This window comes from Balaenoptera musculus, chromosome 18 (assembly GCF_009873245.2).
Source record: "Balaenoptera musculus isolate JJ_BM4_2016_0621 chromosome 18, mBalMus1.pri.v3, whole genome shotgun sequence".
In the NCBI taxonomy this organism is placed as follows: Eukaryota; Metazoa; Chordata; class Mammalia; order Artiodactyla; family Balaenopteridae; genus Balaenoptera; species Balaenoptera musculus.
Genome location: NC_045802.1, coordinates 77670555 through 77688122, shown reverse-complemented (window position 1 = coordinate 77688122; position 17568 = coordinate 77670555). Strand labels below are relative to the sequence as shown.

The window sequence follows — 17568 nt, the reverse complement described above, 5'->3', positions numbered from 1 at the left end:
AAAGACAAAAAAACTTTTGTATTAGGACAAAAAAGACATCTGCGGATATGCAAGATCTGAAAAACTTTACCTCCCCTGCACCCTTGCTCAAGAAGTTAGTATAAGATGCACTCCTCCAAAACAGGGAATTAACCACGAAAAAAATGAAGACAGAGAAAGACATGGAGGAAGCCGACTCGGGTCAGAGGAGTCTGCAGGTGATGACGGAAGCACAGAGGCGGCAGCTGCCACATCCTGGCTGCAACCAAGAGACCCTCCAGCGGCCAGAAGACTTCACCAGCGTCCCCCAGGAAGAGGAAACTGAAAAACCCTAACACGTCTGAATGCGCAAAGACGAGATTCTTCCAATAAAGGCAAAAGACCAGACTATAATCTGCACAAGGTGCACAGAAAACTAAAGAGGCAACAGAAGGTCGTCAGGAAAGAACAGCCCCAGCTCACGGTGGCCCCGCTGTGAGTCTGGGTCATGCTGATGTTGCACTAACACCCACCCAACGAGGCCACTGCAGGACTCAGCCACGGGGAAGGGGGGCCCAGAGGCACCCGTGAAGCTAAGGCCCAGGGGCAGTGGAAGAGCCCTGAGGCCCCCCGCCACTGTGGGACGTCCACAGTGGCAACGCTGTGGTATTTAAAAAAAACCAAAAACCAACCTTTATATAAGGCATTTTATTTAGAGAGACACAGGCAAATGCCTAAAGAACCAACAGAAAAAACGGGAAGTGGTCGTCTCTACTGATTTTCTTCTAACAGCAAGTCTTGGAGGACTACCTGAGTCTTTAAACTAGGTGCGTGCGTCCCTAAACAAGATGAGAAAGATAAGGCACAAACACAGCGCTCAGGCAGAACTTCGAGAAGAGGAGCTGATATAACGCCTAAAACAGTTCACGTGCATTTACCTATTTACATGTTTACACGTGAACTGCTATAAATCGTGTTTATTTAATAATTCAAATTAATACATTAAATATTTGCCTAATGAATTAAACATTTAATGCATACTTCACATTTAATACTTAGAATATTCGATAAAACAATCTCTCATCCACATTTGGCAGGAACCCTCCGGCTGACCCCTGTCCCCTCAAACGCGGGGTGGCAGGGGCACCGGAGCGGTGAAGGCCGGACAGGGCTCACGTCACAGCCGGGACACGGCACACGCTGCCCTCGCTCTGGTCAGAGAAACACGACCCGCTCATACGCTGTGTCAGGTTCTCTCTCTCTGCAGACCACTGTCATCACTCATCAGCCGTCTACTCTGATCTCCAAGACATTCTCCTTTTTGTGACTTCCCCTGGCTTTGCAGAGCCGATTCGGGTGACAAATTCCAATAACGGAACATGACGCGTAACAAACACACGCGCAGAGCAGGCCCCTAAGGAGGTCAAACTGCCCCGGGAGCCCTGCTGCTGCGCTGTCTGTCCCCGCCACTGCTGGGCGCACGCCGGCCGGCATGCAAGTGGCACGCGGGGCTCCCGTCAGCATGCTGCCGAGGCGGTGACCTACGCTCTCCCCACAGCTGCAGGCCAGGCCAAGAGCAGGGACGCCTTCCCCACTCCAGAAAGGGACACTCCGCTAAGGACAGGACAGGGCGACGTCTGCGCAGGGCCAGGCGGCCAGTCTGGACCCCTTCATTTCTGACGCCACAGGTTCCCAGCCGTGGAGCATGGCCTACACTGAAGGATGGGCTCTAGGAGCGCTGCGAGCGGGCGCGGGCCCAGGCGGGGTGAGGACCACGCACCAGGCAGACAGCCCAGCCCTCCTCACGGGGGGCTGCCGCCACCGCTGCTGCTGCTGCCCCGGGAGGCTGGAAAGGGTGTATTCAGTCACTAGCTTACCGCTTCAGCTCTTTTCCTCCCCTTTTCTAAAAGCTCCCCTGAAACGAGGGGCGGAGAAATCGTTATTCTCTTTTTTTTTTTTTAATAAATTTCTTTCTTTTATTCTTGGCTGTGTTGGGTCTTTGTTGCTGTGCGCGGGCTTTCCCTAGTTGTGGCGAGCAGGGGCTACTCTTCGTTGCGGTGCGTGGGCTTCTCACTGCGGTGGCTTCTCTTGTTGTGGAGCACGGGCTCTAGGTGCGCAGGTTTCAGTAGTTGTGGCACGTGGGCTCAGTAGTTGTGGCTCACGGGCTCTAGAGCACAGGCTCAGTAGTTGTGGCGCACGGGCTTAGTCGCTCCGCAGCATGTGGGATCTTCCCGGACCAGGGCTCGAACCCGTGTCCCCTGCAGTGGCAGGCGGATTCCTAACCACTGCGCTGCCAGAGAAGTCCGAAATCGTTATACTTACCTAGCAGGTCAAGAGGAGTCTCACCGCGTTCGCCTCATGAGCGGCTCACCGGGTCCACGGCACAGGCAAGGTGGCTGGGGCTTTCTAGTTCTGGTGTAACTTAAACTTTCTCTCACTAATGAAACACCAATGCTATACTTACCGTAATCTCAGCAACATTCATCACAACAGAACATTTAACTTTATTTCACTAAAATTATTCCTTTGCAATCCATTCCTCATTTACTCAAAAACAAAAGAAACAAAAAAACCGACGACAACTGCCACAAGTGAATGGGTCAGACAGCAAATATTTCTTTGTCCAAAGCTTGTTGATTTTTCTTGCATTTTCCTTGTGTATTTCATAAAGCTAACTGAAACTATTTTTCAAGTGGTCTGGGCATCTTCCCTTGCTTTGGACCACAGAGCTCGCAATGGGACCCTTTAAGTCCGTCCAGCCTCACGGGGTGGCCGTGAGGGTCACACGAGTCAGTCCAGGTGAGACACCGAACCAGCCAGAGCTGGCACAGAGAAAAAACGCTCAAGGTGTGTTGTGTTGCTCACAAGGCCTGAAACAGGGCAATGGGACTTCTCAGAGAGGAAGAACAGTCACAGACACACAGCAGGGAGAGTTAGCTTGAGTTCAAAAAGTTCAAGAACGCATAAAAATTATATCCCTTCTACAGCTCTCCGTTTTTACCGCTGCTTCGTGACCAAATTCAAATTAACTTCTCTCTACAACACACAGCTCCAACGAGGTTAACTTCCGTTTCCGAGGATCACACCAGCTTACTGGGCAATATTCTCTTGTGGTAAAGTAGAGAGCGGTGGTCTCTGAAGACTCCAGGAGGGTCGGTTCTCTTCAGACGCACAGGACGAGATCACTGATTCTCTAACATACAATAATTTACTAAAGTGTCGCATGAAGCAAAGTCACAGCACCGGCTGGTCGAGCTGAGGACCAGGCCGCCATCCGGTCCAGAGCGGGCTCGGCTGTCCGTCAGGCGGACACTGGCCCCGGCTGGCGGATGGGGCGGCCTCTCCCCACGGTCTCTGCTCGGCCCTGTGCCCCACCCCCCCAGGTCCGCATTTCCACGCCTGTGCTCGCAGCCTGGTCTCCTGGCGACTTACAATGGGTTTCCCTCACTTTCCAGGAGGACTGTTCATCTCAGGTGGCTTCCCCACCTCACCAGCACCGTTACGAGGGAGCCCCTCCACAACCCGCATCCTGACTCAGTAGGGCGCCGTCACGCTTTCATAAAGAGAAAAAACCCCTCTAGGTCCTTCGGCTTTCAGCCATTTTCTTCATCATCTAAGTACTAGATATGGATTTCTTATTCCCAAACTTCTGTACCTTTGTGCAGAGTAGGTAAGAAAATATGATGCAAGTGACCAGGAAAACATTTTAAAGCTCACATCCCTCCAGATAAACAGATCTATATCTTAAACTAGAGTGCCCCAAATACACAAATTTCTTAGAAGCTGCCATGAAGCGTGGCACGCGGATAAGCTGGTGATGGGCAAACGCCAGGCCCGAGAACAGGAGCGACGGCAGCAAAGGCAAACCACCTCTGGCTGAGCAACTCCCCGGAGGCCCGTGTGCCCTCCCAGACACGCTGCACACGCCCGGCTCCCAACACACTCCCATTCTCAGGGACCAACTCTCACACTTACCAAACTCCGATACTGGCCCTGGAACAGTCTTGAAGTCCGACCGTGCGAAGGCTGGGGTCCCAGGGAGTCGAAAGACTTGATCCGGTGAGAGGAGGGCCGGGCACACACGGAGTCACTTCCCAGGCCGATGTCTGCAAGGTCGTCACAGGGGAGAGAGCGAGCTGAGTCCCCTGGCACTGCACCCACACCCGGCACCGGGCTCCGAGGGTCGGGGGGCCACCCGCGCAGGAGACCAGGAGCAGAGTCCCCGCCACGGGACCGAACGACCGCACGCGCCCCGGGCACCTTCCCGGGAATTAACTGAACATAACTATTTAGCAGTCCTTCTCTCGCTAAGTTCCGAGTTTACACCGTGTTTCATAACTGTTTCAGTACTTTCTCCTCACCTGGAAACAAGAAGCCTCTCACGCTCGACTCCTGAGCAGAGCCCCACCCAGACTCCCCTGCGTGCCCACCGCACGCCCGCTCCTCCAGGATCACTCTTTGCGCAGTGGGCGAGCCGCAAGCGCGATCGTGCCAGAGACGGAAAAGACTCTCTTACTTGAAACAAACAGACCCCCTGGCACTTTCCAGCCAGAAAGGCCCTTCTGAGGATGATGCCCTCGGCACGACAGCAGGCACGCTTCACTCACCTCACAAGGCTGTGAAAGGACCAGAGACCGCACAGCACTAAAGGCTCAGGTCTGTCTCTCGAGTCGCTGCAGGATCACACACCCCACTCAGGCCACCAGCACTTCGCAGAAGCGGTGTGATTTTTTAAAAAATGAGGCCACGAGAGCGTTTTCTAGGGAAATCACTGTTTTGAGATGCACGCGCCTAGCAATTTCCTAAAGCTATGTGGGGGACCTTCTATAAAAATGTCCTGAAACTGGGGGTCTCCGGGTCCTCTTTCTCTGGCAGATCCCTCTGGATTGGCTTACACAGCGTCTTATGAAATTCTGAATTAGGTACCAACAGCTCAAAGTCTGGGGACTTCCCAGGGAAACCGGCACTTCCAGCTGTTCTTGAAGCACCGGGGCTCTGGCGCCTCTGGCTCTGCGCTCCCTGACTGACCCAGAGCTGAGCAGGGCGCACGCGGGCAGAGCAACCGCGGCCCTCTGCCCCCCTCGCTCCTCCATGCTGCCTGCCGGGCTCCACGGACCTGGTGTCCGGGACCCCTGCCCTAAAGCCACCTTGACGTCTCAGCGTGGAAGCCCCTCCAATTCTCAGGCCCTGCTCAGCGCTGGCAGTAAGGGCCAGCGTCTGCTCCCGCCGTGTGGCAGAGGCCTGGCAACTGCGGGCCCAAACAGTGCCCAGAGGACAGGCGTGAAGAAGCTGCCCAGTGGCTGCCTGCCGTACCCAGGGAGTGTTTAGGGTCCCTTCCTTCCCCACCTCCCATCTCTCCTCCGTCCAAGTAAGAGGCAAGTATTCCTCCACACGCCTGGAGAACACAAAGGGTCTCCCTGAAGTGCCGGAAGCAGAGGAAAGACGGTGACGGGCTTCCCCAACAATGACCGTGGAGTCAGCAGGTGCACCTGTCTTACACTTGTCTCAGCCCCTACAGTCGACGGCTGAAAAGGCACCGTCACCTCCTTCACGCTGACTTCAGAAACACAAATGAAGAGCGGTAGCCGACAAATACAGAAGCAAAAAGTTCTCTTCATCTGAGAAGGCTCAGTCCTCTTGTTTAAAAGCTGAAGAGAAGAGCACCAGGTTTATTTCAGAACTTCCAAACAGGGCTTTGTAAAGAACAGCGCTACGTGCTCTGCGTCCAGGGTATATCCAATGATGTCAAGAACATACGAGAAACACTTCTGCACCAGATGGGGGTGGGAACGACGGTAACATGTGCCCGGAAGGTACAGCTCCCGGCCTGTGTCCACGCTTTCCGTGGCTCGCGGGGCTCCGCCTCGATCACCGAGGGTCTCGCGGCCCGGTGGACGGAGCGAAGCCGCCCTCGTCGCTCCCCCTCACCTTCCGACCCACCTGAACTTACACACCCAGGGCGAGAGCAAACCTGCCATCTCCCGCCCGCGGCCTCACACGTGGGGACCGCGTCTGCCAAAGCCGCTCTCGCCCCAGCTGCCAGAGAGCGAGCTCAGCGGAGGGCAGTGCGTGTCCAACTGCGGCCCAGATGCCGGCGAAGCGCTGCAGGCGGGCCGGGGCCGGGGAGGGGCCCGCGCTGCACCCGCCGCCTGCACGCGCCCTTCCCTGTGAAGCCGTCATCGACTGCCAACGCTTCGACCGTGGCGGGCTGGCTCCTTTATTACCTGTCTGCTCACGTGAGGTCTACCACTGCTCCACGGAGGGACCGAGGAGGCAGCACAAGCTTGACAAAACGCCACACGCCTCCCGCCTGGACGGTGCGATGGCTGCGTGTACTTTCGTCCGCCTTGATGCCCCCACTTCCCCGCCCCCTCCCGCCCTCCTCCTGGACTTGGACCCTCACGCTTTCCTACACTCGCTCACCGGGGTCCTAATTTAGCGTGTCCCCAGGTGCTGTCACCTCAACAGCCCTAGACATTCTCAACTTCAAGCCCGAAGTCAAGCTATGAAAAGGGAAGCCCTGCCCGGGACGGCGGGCAGCACAGGCTGCTCTGGGCGCACGTCCCCAAGCTCGGGCAGCGGGGCGGCGCCCAGACAGCCCTCCCAGCAAACGAATGGCGTGAGGGGCCCCGGAGGCGGTTCCTGCAGCCCCGAGCGTTCCGACCCCATCCCTTCCCCACACGGTGAGGAAGGGTCGGGGCGAAATGAGAGGAGACCCTGACAAGAGAAACTTACTTTTTCTGATGAAAAGAGAGGAATCAAGGGCTAACCGCCCCTCCCAGGGATCTGAAACTACAGTCCATAAAGGTAAGTTGAAAACAAAAATGACTTTAAAACAAAAGAGCCTCTAAGCCCTTCCGGTGCCTCAGGCAGCCTCCAGGCCCGAGCTGGCCCCACAGGAGCGCATACAGACCTCGCTGTCCTCTCCACGGTCAGGGAGCCCACCTCTCTCTAGAGCTGCGACTGGGGCTCGAACCCGCAGCCCACAGAGCCCAGGGGCCCTCGTCACCCTCAGGAAACCTGGTCCAGGTAGGTGTTTACTGTAGAGGCCAGCTCACTGGCCGCACCTCAAAAACAGGCACTAGATCTGAGCTTTAATCAGCATGAACTTAATAAACCTCCAGAGCAAGGTGCTTCAAGCTCCAGGACAGCCCATGAGTAGCCCCTGCGAACGAGGCACTCCTCCTCTGCTGTACTTCTCCCTCTGCCCACAGGAAGGGAAGCACTGATATCTACCAGGACCTCAAGAGGAGGACTCTGCTCTCAGCACAAGTGACGACCAAGAATTTAATGCACTCCTTTTTTAAATTCAGTAACGTTCATTCTGCCTCACTAACACAAAAGCCACAGGTTTTTGCCCCTTCTTTCTCCCCCTCCCCTCAAGTTCAGTAAAAAGAGACTTACCTGCTGTTACTTTATTTAGAGTCACTAAGGAGCTGAGGACCTTGTTGAAATTCTGCCCCTGATACAAATCGTTTGCATCAAATGTCTGAAAGGGAAAAGTGAACAAGCAGAATTAGCAGAGCCCGGTGTCGGGCAGGCCTGCGCAGCAAGAGGAAGACAGTAGGCTTCGCAGGTGAGACCCCAGCGAGGCGGCACACCTGGGAGCCCGGCTTCCGGTCGGAGCGGGAGGCCGGGCCAGACTCCCTTCCTGGGCCCGCTCTGGGCCTGAGTCCAGCTTCCCAACCACCACGTCCCCACCCTGCCGCACCCTGCTTCATAACCTGGGGCGCTGCTGGCACTCCGTGAGGGCTCCTCTCCTTAGACGGAGGCTGAGGCCTCAGGGCAGGCCTACTACAGACTTCCTCTCCCGGCCACAGCCGATGCCAAAACCAACAGCAGCAAAAGGGAAACGCAGACACCAGAGAGGATACGAGAGGGAAGGAAGGGAAGGCAGGAGAGGCCGACTCCAGAAGAGGGGGGGCGGGGACACCGCCACCCTCCGGGCAGAGCACGAGGCCAGACCGGGACCATCTGGTCTGCATCGCTGCGATCTCGGCCGCCTAGAGACTGGGGACGCGCCCAAGCGCGTCCCCTCCCCGCCCACCCTCCAACACCCAAGAGCTGAGAGACGCTGCGCGTCAGGCTGCCTAGACACAGCACGGCTGAGCCACGATGCGCGCAAACACGCGCGCTGCAACAAACGCGTCTCACTCCCAAACTCTGTCTGAAGGCCACATACACCTTCTGATCACTGAATAACTCCTGCCCTCCCCCCAAAAATTTAGCAGTCAAATCGTCCACAACTCTGTGCCAGAAAAATTGTGAAAAAAATTCTTTGAGATGCAATTAACATACAGATGTGTTTAGACGCCCAAATGAAAACTGTGTTAACATTCTTCAAAGGTTCTCTCACTGGGGCAAAAATGAACTATGGTGACCAGTCATCCCAGGAATGACTTCCTCTGCAGGTCGCCTGTCACCTCTCCCCCGATTCGGCGGTTCCTCTATCTCACACCCTGCCAGGAACCCCCGCTTCTCCTCTTCCTGCCTCTCCCACCTCCTGCACAGCTAACTCTTACTCATCCGGCTCCCGCCAGCCTCACCCCCCCACTAGACTCAGCAGGGCCCAGCCAGGCTCCCGGCACATTCATTGCCGCAATCTTACGGTCTGTGTGTGCACGCTGCCCTAGACCGTGAAATCTACACAAGCAGACCTCACAACACCCAACATCCAGAAAATGGCCAGCACACAGTAAAAACGCAAGTGTTTGCTGAATGGGTAACAAGGCACCAATCCACCCAGCCACCCACCCCGTGGCACTGAATGTCACTGTGGAACAGACACATAAAGAGCAGCTGAGAAGAGCCATTCCAAATCTAAATAACCACTGCTGTCTTCCACATAAGTCTTCAGTCTTAATTTCTGAGATGAGTAAAAATCATCATGAGATATGTCTATTTAAACACGAACAAGAGAGAGACAAATCCAGAAGCTGAAAAACCACCTCCAGGAAGGAGGCCATCAAATCCAAGTCAAGGGAGGAGCTGCAAACACAGAGCTGGGAAGGGAGCCGTAAACACAGACACCCAAGCCCTCTGTGGATGTCACTCATGCATTTCTCATCTGATGCAGCAAAAAATAAAACAATTCATGATGCCAGATCCTGCCTGTAAAAAAGAGTATCCCCTTAGAACAGTCTTTAGAATCACCTTATAGTACAGACTTTAACTCATTTGTTCTGGTATCTATTATTTAAAAAGAAATTCCAAGTCAAATGAGAGCACGATCTAGGCTGATATATCCAGCTACATTTTGTAATGGGTTGGTTGCATTTTTTAACAAAAGTATGACCCTCAATAGGCCTCAGCTTCCTTCTGTGCAGGAAATAAAAGTGCCTTCTCTCATAAAAGGTGGGAGCAGATGATCTCAGCTCTCAAGTTCTAATTCTAGAGCTTGGAAAATTCAAATTGTGGTATTCTGCAAAAAAGAAATATACATAAAAACATCTACTAACCTTCATCGTGGTGAGGCAGAGAGTCACAAAACCCAGAAAAACAGGATGTTGAAAACTGAAGTTTCCTGTTATTCCAGAACTATATATCTTTCTTACTTGGATACCAGGAAGCGTCTGGTTGGCTGAAACGGCCCACCAATGGGCTCCAAAGTGACATCAGAACTTAAGTGAATTCACACACACACCACATTTCTTAACAGGAAGCTACACAATGAGATGAGACAAACGCTTGCCACTGAGAGGGAAAAAATGCACATTCTGAGTCAATAAAATGTTTTGACTAAGGTGCTTCTCTAGAGAAAGAAAACCAACTACTTCCTGAAATAGAAATCTATTCAACAAAAAGCAAAAACAGAAAAATCTTAGGGTACAGAGAAAGTCTGTACTGTGGGAATAGAGGAAAGTCTCATTAATAGGGCACACAGTTACCCCGCGGCGCTCATGCTTAGGAGATAAGCCTGCCCCTCCCGTGGACCTGCCATGCGGGCTGAGGGCACACACGCCCACCCTCCACGCCCCTCGGGTCCACGCTCCCACGCCTTTCCTCAGGGGGTTCTCAGGAGGGGCCGCACGTTAGGATCTCCCAGGACCTTAGAAAACCAAGACACTCAAGCCACATCCCATACTAATTATTAACAAATTAGAATCTCCAAGGAAGGGACCCCGAATCAGAATGTGAACACTTGCCAGGTGATTCCATGCAGCCAAGGGTGAGAAGCACCTCCCTGGAGAGAGAGGGAAGGTGTCAGGAACCCTCTCCCCAGGCAAGCTCGCCCCCTCACACCCATGGCCATCCCTTATAAGCACAGAGAAGAGGGAACACATACCACAAAGATCTCGGAATCTACCCAACTGGGAACGTGTATTTCCGAAAACTCACCCTCACTTTTACATTTAAGTGAATTAAAGGTACAGTAGACTAATCCAATATTCTCAATCTTATCCTACCAGTTTTCTGCCAAAAAAACTCATAATATTAAATGTATTAGTTATAGTTCATTTTTAATATCTTACTTTCAAAAGAAACAATACTATGTAATGAAATACAATACCAAACCATGTGGAAACCAAGCTAGAAGGGACCCAGAATATTTAAAGTGGGACATAAAAATACTTTCTGAGAAGTGTCTGTCGTCACCCACAAAGGGGAGCGAGGTTGGGATGAGCTGGGAAGGAGGGAGACAGTCCTTCCGAGCTTGAAGGCTGCCCCCCCCCCGTGGTTACGGCCCTACACCATGTACCGAAGCCCTCTGGGCCTCAGCTTCGCATCCACGAGACGGGAACGAGGAACAGACAAAGGCCTGAGGATGAGGATGCCAGTGACGGGAGGCAGCACCGTGCCAATGCCCCACGAGTTCAAAAATGAGTGAAATTACAAATACTCAATCTTGTACACCAAATCTCAAGGTCTCCTGAAAAAACTGACCCACTGATAACTACGGTCTACCACGGAAAATTCTTTTTTCTATAATACAAACAACTACAAAACAAAACAAAGAAAGCTCCCTCAAGGTGGGGTGCTCAGGAACGGAGGAGAACACTCGAGAGCCTGTCCAGAGAACAGACCACACGGCTCCGCACACCGGGAGGTGCTGCCCTCCACGGGGCCCCCTGAGCAGCGCCCCGGCTCGCGCTCGAGCGGGTGACCCCCTCACTCGCCAGAACGCCGAGGCTCCCCGCAGAGCTCCGTGCACGCCAGGGCGGCGGCAGCTCCAGCACCGGCATCGCTCCGCATCTGTCCAGCAGAGGCCCAGGTCCTCAGAGCACCCAACGCTCTGACCACTGAGCCCCAGAAAGCACTGTCAGGGCCACACCACCTAAAGGGCTAAGCCTGAACGTCAGGCACCTGGCCCAAACTCAACCTCCCAGCCTTCCCTTTTGCTGGCCCTCTAGATTATCCTATTTTGACACATTCCTTATTTCTACTTGATGTCACATTTCCAGACGTTCAGGTTCAGCTCCAGAACTAACACCTGGAATAAGGAGGCCTCACCCGCCCCTGAGCAGATGAGGCGGCACGTATGTCGACCGCCACCAGCACCAAGCTGGCAGGGCGAGGCCATCAGGGTGGCCCACGCGCACGGGCCGGAGCTCTCCAACGTGCAGACAAACCTCTAGCCAGAAAGAGGACGCGCCTGCGTTTCGGCACAAAGAGCCACCGTGGTTTTCAGGGAAGCGTCACCAATAATGTTGTGAAATAAAGAAGTTTCCAAGGCACAAGATAAGAACTGATGCTGATCAATCCAGAAAGTTCACGTTCCTCATACTATTTTCCAACTTCCTTTTTTTATTCTTTTAAAATTTATTTATTTATCTATCTGTGGCTGCGTTGGGTCTTTGTTGCTGTGCACGGATTCCTCTAGTTGCGGCGAGCAGGGGCTACTGTTTGTTGCAGTGCGCAGGCTTCTCATTGCGGAGGCTTCTCTTGTTGCAGAGCACGGGCTCTAGGCATGTGGCCTTCAGTAGTTGTGGCTCTCGGGCTCAGTAGTTGTGGCTCGCGGGCTCTAGAGCGCAGGCTCAGTAGTTGTGGCGCACGGGCTTAGTTGCTCCGCGGCACGTGGGATCTTCCCGGACCGGGGCTCGAACCCGTGACCCCTGCATTGGCAGGCGGATTCTTAACCACTGCGCCACCAGGGAAGTCCCCCAACTTCCTCTGTCTAACTCCAGGTCACCCCTAAAGAGGGGTGTGCGTCCCCACCCACTGCCACGCCTTCCCATGGGTTCCGGCCAATGAGCTGTGAGCACACGTACCCGCTCTGAGCAGGACAGTGCGTGCCAGGCCCCAAGCGAAGCTTTAGGAGCCTTCAGGCGTTTCAGCCAGCCTCCCCGGTCTTTTCCTTTAAGTGAGCATGGCAAGGCCCAAACTGGAGCTGCCCCACCAGCCTGGACCGGAGAATAAAGAGGCCACTTGGATCAGAGCAACCCCGTATCCGCAGCCAACAAGACGGGCAGGATACACCTTCAGTGCCGTCAGCCGCGGAGACGAGGGGGCTGCTGGCTAACACAGCACCGCTCGGCGAGAGCTGGCGACACATCCACATCCCACACTCTCCCTAACTGAACTGGCTCTTGAAGGGGAGAGTACATCTCCGAACAACAAGCAGGAAAAAAACGGCATTAAAGTGAAGCAGTCAGCTCATGTAAAGTTGGACCGTTTTAACACTAAATGGTACAAGTTAAAACCTCTTAGGCTGAGTCACAGAATTCCCTGTTATTCAAAATAAGACTGCTCCCAAAAAAGTACCTATCACTCCATAGCAAAGTTCTTCCTTCCTTCCCAAATTCTAAAGACGGTCGTCACGTAACTGCTAAAGGCTGCTGCTTTACAGAAATCTCCAAGAAAAGACACAAATGCCTCCGTGCTCGCCCTGAAAGACTTCCTCTCCCCTCCCCGTTGATCAGCAACCTTGAGCAGGTGCCATAAGAACCAGGAAGGAAGGCGGGGTCAGGAGATGGAGGGAGACCAGAGCACAGTGCCACCTGTAACCCCCCAGGTCATCCCGTCCATATAACAAGTCACCCTAAAACTCAGAGGCCTAACCACAGGTGGTCTGGGTGTCAGGAGCCCAGAGCCACCTGGCGGGGACGTGGCTCAGTCTCCCACGGGGAGGCCCCAGGTGTCCACTGCCAGCCTGACAGCTCCCAGGGCTGAGGCTCTGGAACGGCGGCTCACCGCGTGGCTGCCCTCACGGCACGGGCAAGGCCCCAGAGACAGCGACGGGGCAGCAAGGGCAGGAGCGGGGAGGAAGCCCCGGGGCCTGCGTCCCAGGAATGGCGTGGCCAGCGCTCCAGACTCTTCCACCAGAGGGAAGGGGCCACGCGCCAGCTTCAGGAGGGAGGCGTGGCCCTGCTGGGAAACCAGCCGCCTGCCCACCCACTACGGGAGTCCTGCTTCCTGCGCCACACTCTTCTCCCCAAATCCAGCTGCCACCCCTTCTAACTGGGCCCATCAGATGTCACAGCCACTCGGCAGAGCGCTGCCACGCCTGACAAAGAAGTGGGGCGGACCCCCGCCCCGGCAGGGTGACAGGAGGCTGACGAACACTTCCGTCTGAAAGGCTCCCCTAACCCCAGCATCAGTGAGCTGCTTCACCTTGGAGTCCAAATGCACAGATGGTACTGGAAATCAGCATTACCTTCCACATAATAAAACAGAAAAGCAAACTTCACTTCACAAAATAGAGTGTGTTATACACTTCACATAACAAAGATCTTGTTAGTCACGAACCTTCCAACTGTAAACAAGTGAAACCCAACTCAAACTGGCTTAAACAAAAGAAGAAATTACTGGTTCTCACAACTAACAAGTCAAGAGTGGCAAGAACCACAAGCACGGAAGTCGGAAGCTTCAGGCCATCTCCTGACTCGGCTTGCCTCTGCGTGGGCTGCAGTTTCAGGAACGTCCTGGCTCATAAGGTAACACGGCTGCCAGCAGCTCCAGGCCACAGCCAACAAGTCCACCACCTCCGCTGCACCTGGCTGGCCCTGCCTGAGTCACAGCCACACGGCCAGAGGCAGAGCAGCAAGGCGAGCTGGGCAAGGCCCAGGCGATACTGTGCAAAAGCCTCCTGGCGACCTGCACACGCATGCGACTTGGCGGAGGCAGGTAAGGCAACCCTGTGCAGCACCAGGACGGACCAACGGGTCCAACGAAGGGCGACACAGTAGTAATGAGCGGTGACCACCAGCGCCCCAGATCCTCAGCGGCAATCACAGCGACCTGGCCTTCACAGAACCCAGACACCACAACCACGACGGACTCTGACCCAGCGGGCCACGCCGATACAAACGCAAAAGTAGGTGACTCACCCCTAAATGATGTCACCACCCGCCGGTGACACCCCTGGGTGTACCCAAAGAGAACATACCAGGCAATGCAGAGAAGTCTTCCTTCCCCCACGCCAGTACTAATGGAGAGACCCCTCACGACGCAAGGCAGACCGACCAAGCACTTTCTCAGCTCACGCAGCCTTAATATTCCACATGCAGCCAGGTCAGCTCCTCAGATGAATTCATGAGGAAGCTATTTCTGACACAAGAAATTGTTACTTTGGGCACAGTTCTGAAGTGTGGTTCTCGAAGTTTAAAAATATAATCTTGTCCTATCACACTGTCAGATGGAATTTGTGATTTTAGAACAAGATGAGTAAAGACGAATCTTAAGTAAGTTGTGCTATTTAAGTTTCATGCAAATGGTCCACATTGTTGGGGATAGACATGTGGAAAACAGGGATCCAGCAGGTAATTCTCGCCTTCTTGGCTTCTGTAGATTTTGTACTTAATTCCACCTACTCCTACGCCCTAGGGATAAAATTAAAGTTTGACGACGGATTCTATCAATACACAGCACTTTCACCCAATGTGCCCCCCATTTCTTTTAGTTTAAAATGACAATTAAATCATATTCAATTTTGTGGATTCCACTGTATCAACACCAAAACACTAGGACAGGGAACACTTATACAAGAAAAGAGATACCAAATATTTTAGGTAGTTTCCAGGAAGGGTTGGGGCGGAAGGGAGAACAAAGCCCCGAGAAGCGAGGCAAGATGACTGATGCAATGAAAGGGCTGCTACGTCTCTGTCCACCGTAAAGGAGCAATCACCCCGAACAGACACCACCAGGTCGGGAAGAGGAGGAGGAAGCGTCCACTGAAGCATCCCCTGGGCGCTATGCTGCAGATTTCATGCCAATCTTATTTTACAAAGGGGAAAAACGAGGCTCCAAAACACGGTACGGCAGGTTCCACAGGAGAGCAAAGCATTGAACCCGATCAGTCACTGCTTCTCCCCCTGCCACACGCATGGGTCCGTGGGGCAGCAGCCATGGGCCCATGGGTCCCAGAGCCAGCTGGCACAGGCGCAGCACCCCATCAGCCCACCGTGGGCTCCGAGTCCGACTCCTAGGGACAGTGAGGCAGGCCTGCAGAGAACAGCCACACGGCCGCCAGACAGAGAGGGTCTGGGCAGGTCACAACAACTACTTAGGCTGACAATTAGTTTAGGTGCTAACATCGAGAGCCAAAAGGGCAATGAGTACCTTGCATTAACTCTAATACTCAAAACGAGTAGTTATAAAACCCAAACTTTGAGAAACATTTCAAGACAGTAAACTGCACACACACATTACCTCCCATCCCTCCCAAGGTTCCACTGAAATAACAGAAAAGGCAGGCTTTAAAAAAAATAGTAATAAATGGGACTCCCCTGGTGGTCCAGTGGTTAAGAATTTGCATTCCAATGCAAGGGACATGGGTTCAATCCCTGGTCGGGGAGCTAAGATCCCACGTGCCATGGGGCAACTAAGCCCGCGAGCCACAACTACTGAGCCTGCGTATTCTGGAGCCCGCGAGCCACAACTGGAGAGAAGCCCGCCCGCCCGCATGCTGCAGCAGAAGATCCCGCATGCCACAACTAAGACCCGACGCAGCCAAATAAATAAATAAATAAAAAGAAAAATTTTTTAAATATATCTAGTACATAACCAAACATACTTTATTAAAAAAAAAAAGTATCTGGGAGAGTGGAAAGCGAGTGTGTTAAGGAGTGTGGTCTGATGTAGTACGAATGCCCAACAGCGCTTGAGGTTGGAGGGCAGGAATTTAACGAGAGACGAGTTGGCATGATTAAGTATTTAAAAAAAAAACAAAACAGTAATAAAGACTCCACTGCAGTGCTAAAGCGGGCAGCGGGGAGGCCACGAGCAGTCGAAGTGAGGCTCAGGGAATCCTTGAGGACAGGAAGTAGACGGGCTCTGCGTGATCAAGGAGCGCTCTCAACAGCACCTGTGGGGAGCCTGGGGGAACAGTGCGGGGAGTCCTCCAGCACCAGGGCAGGAGAACAGCGCCCAGTAAACCCCAGCACAGCAGCCCCTTCCTCTAGGAGAGGCCAAGCACCCAGACCGCACCAAGGAGAGCCCGCCGCCTGCACCGGCTTCCCAACGTAAGGGACAAACTTGAGGTGCTGCCAGACCCACGTAACAGGCACTGATAGGAGGAAACAAAACTGAGATGCCCTAGGCGCTCTAACCACACAATAAAGCCTGAACTGTCCCAGAGCTGGAGCGGGGCAAGGAAATGGGATGCAGGGACAGTCCATCCCTCCACCCTGCTCATGGGCCTCATCCACAGTTCCCCTGCCTGCTCCCAGCCACGCCCCTACGGTGAAAGCATCCCACCACCTACGTGGCTTTCCATTCCCATCGCTACTGGGCCCGCATTCACAAATAGGAAGAGGAACCAAGGCCACGTGTGACAGAGAGTAAAGAGGAGGACAAGTGAGTTCTGGCTCCGAACAAGATGCAGCAGACACACTCTCCTATCCCGCCGCCTCAGTGCAGCTAAAAGCCCTGGACGTCCACATAAAACAAACGTAAGGGGGCTTCCCTGGTGGCGCAGTGGTTGAGAATCTGCCTGCTAATGCAGGGGACACGGGTTCAAGCCCTGGTCTGGGAAGATCCCACATGCTGCGGAGCAACTAGGCCCGTGAGCCACAACTACTGAGCCTGCGCGTCTGGAGCCTGTGCTCCGCAACAAGAGAGGCCGCGATGGTGAGAGGCCCACGCACCGCGATGAAGAATGGCCCCCGCTTGCCACAACTAGAGAAAGCCCTCGCACAGAAACGAAGACCCAACACAGCCAAAATAAATAAATAAATAAATATTTAAAAAAAAAAAAAAAAAAAAGTAAGACAAGACAGTGCTGGATACGACCGGCCAACTGGCTACGGGCTTCAAGACCTGAGAAACAACATGGCAGTGGGTTCTCTGGACCTTCTTTTTGCTCCCCCAGACCGGGTGCTGGAGAAGCCTGCAATGCAGACACACCCAAGGGTGCGGACTGCCACAGCTCCGGGAGAAGCCTGCCCTCTCCGGCCAGAGCACCAGGAAAGGAGCAGCCCAGCAGACAGGAAACTTCTAGACAGTAACCAACCCCCCACCAAAGCCCACAGGAAACACGGCCCACCCTACCAAGGCCTTAACAAAGTGCCCTCCCTCGGCCCTGCGTACAGGGGCCCGCAGAGTCACACTGAGTTCCTCAGCTTTCAGACAGGAGTAAAGTCTAAGACGATAAATCAAGAGATACAGGCTTCTGGCTCATTATTTATAAAGGTAACTACTGAAAAATTAAGAATCACTAAACAGTGCAATTAG

At 53.7% G+C, this 17568-nt stretch overlaps 1 protein-coding gene across 10 annotated transcripts in view; it reads right to left on the bottom strand.

Moving 5' to 3' along the window:
- ARHGEF7 (Rho guanine nucleotide exchange factor 7) overlaps positions 1–17568 on the bottom strand; it is a 133619-nt gene that overhangs the window by 70627 nt on the left and 45424 nt on the right. For 7 of the 10 annotated variants that reach the window (XM_036831778.1, XM_036831782.1, XM_036831783.1 and 4 more), the window contains 2 exons: positions 7363–7447; positions 3934–4064 (listed from right to left, as the gene is read on the bottom strand). In XM_036831778.1, coding sequence (XP_036687673.1) covers positions 3934–4064; positions 7363–7447 — 216 coding nt within the window. Of the gene's footprint in view, positions 1–3933; positions 4065–6693; positions 6751–7362; positions 7448–7682; positions 7931–9416; positions 9455–17568 lie in introns of those variants that run through there. The other 3 variants (XM_036831779.1, XM_036831781.1, XM_036831785.1) reach the window with 3 other exon arrangements.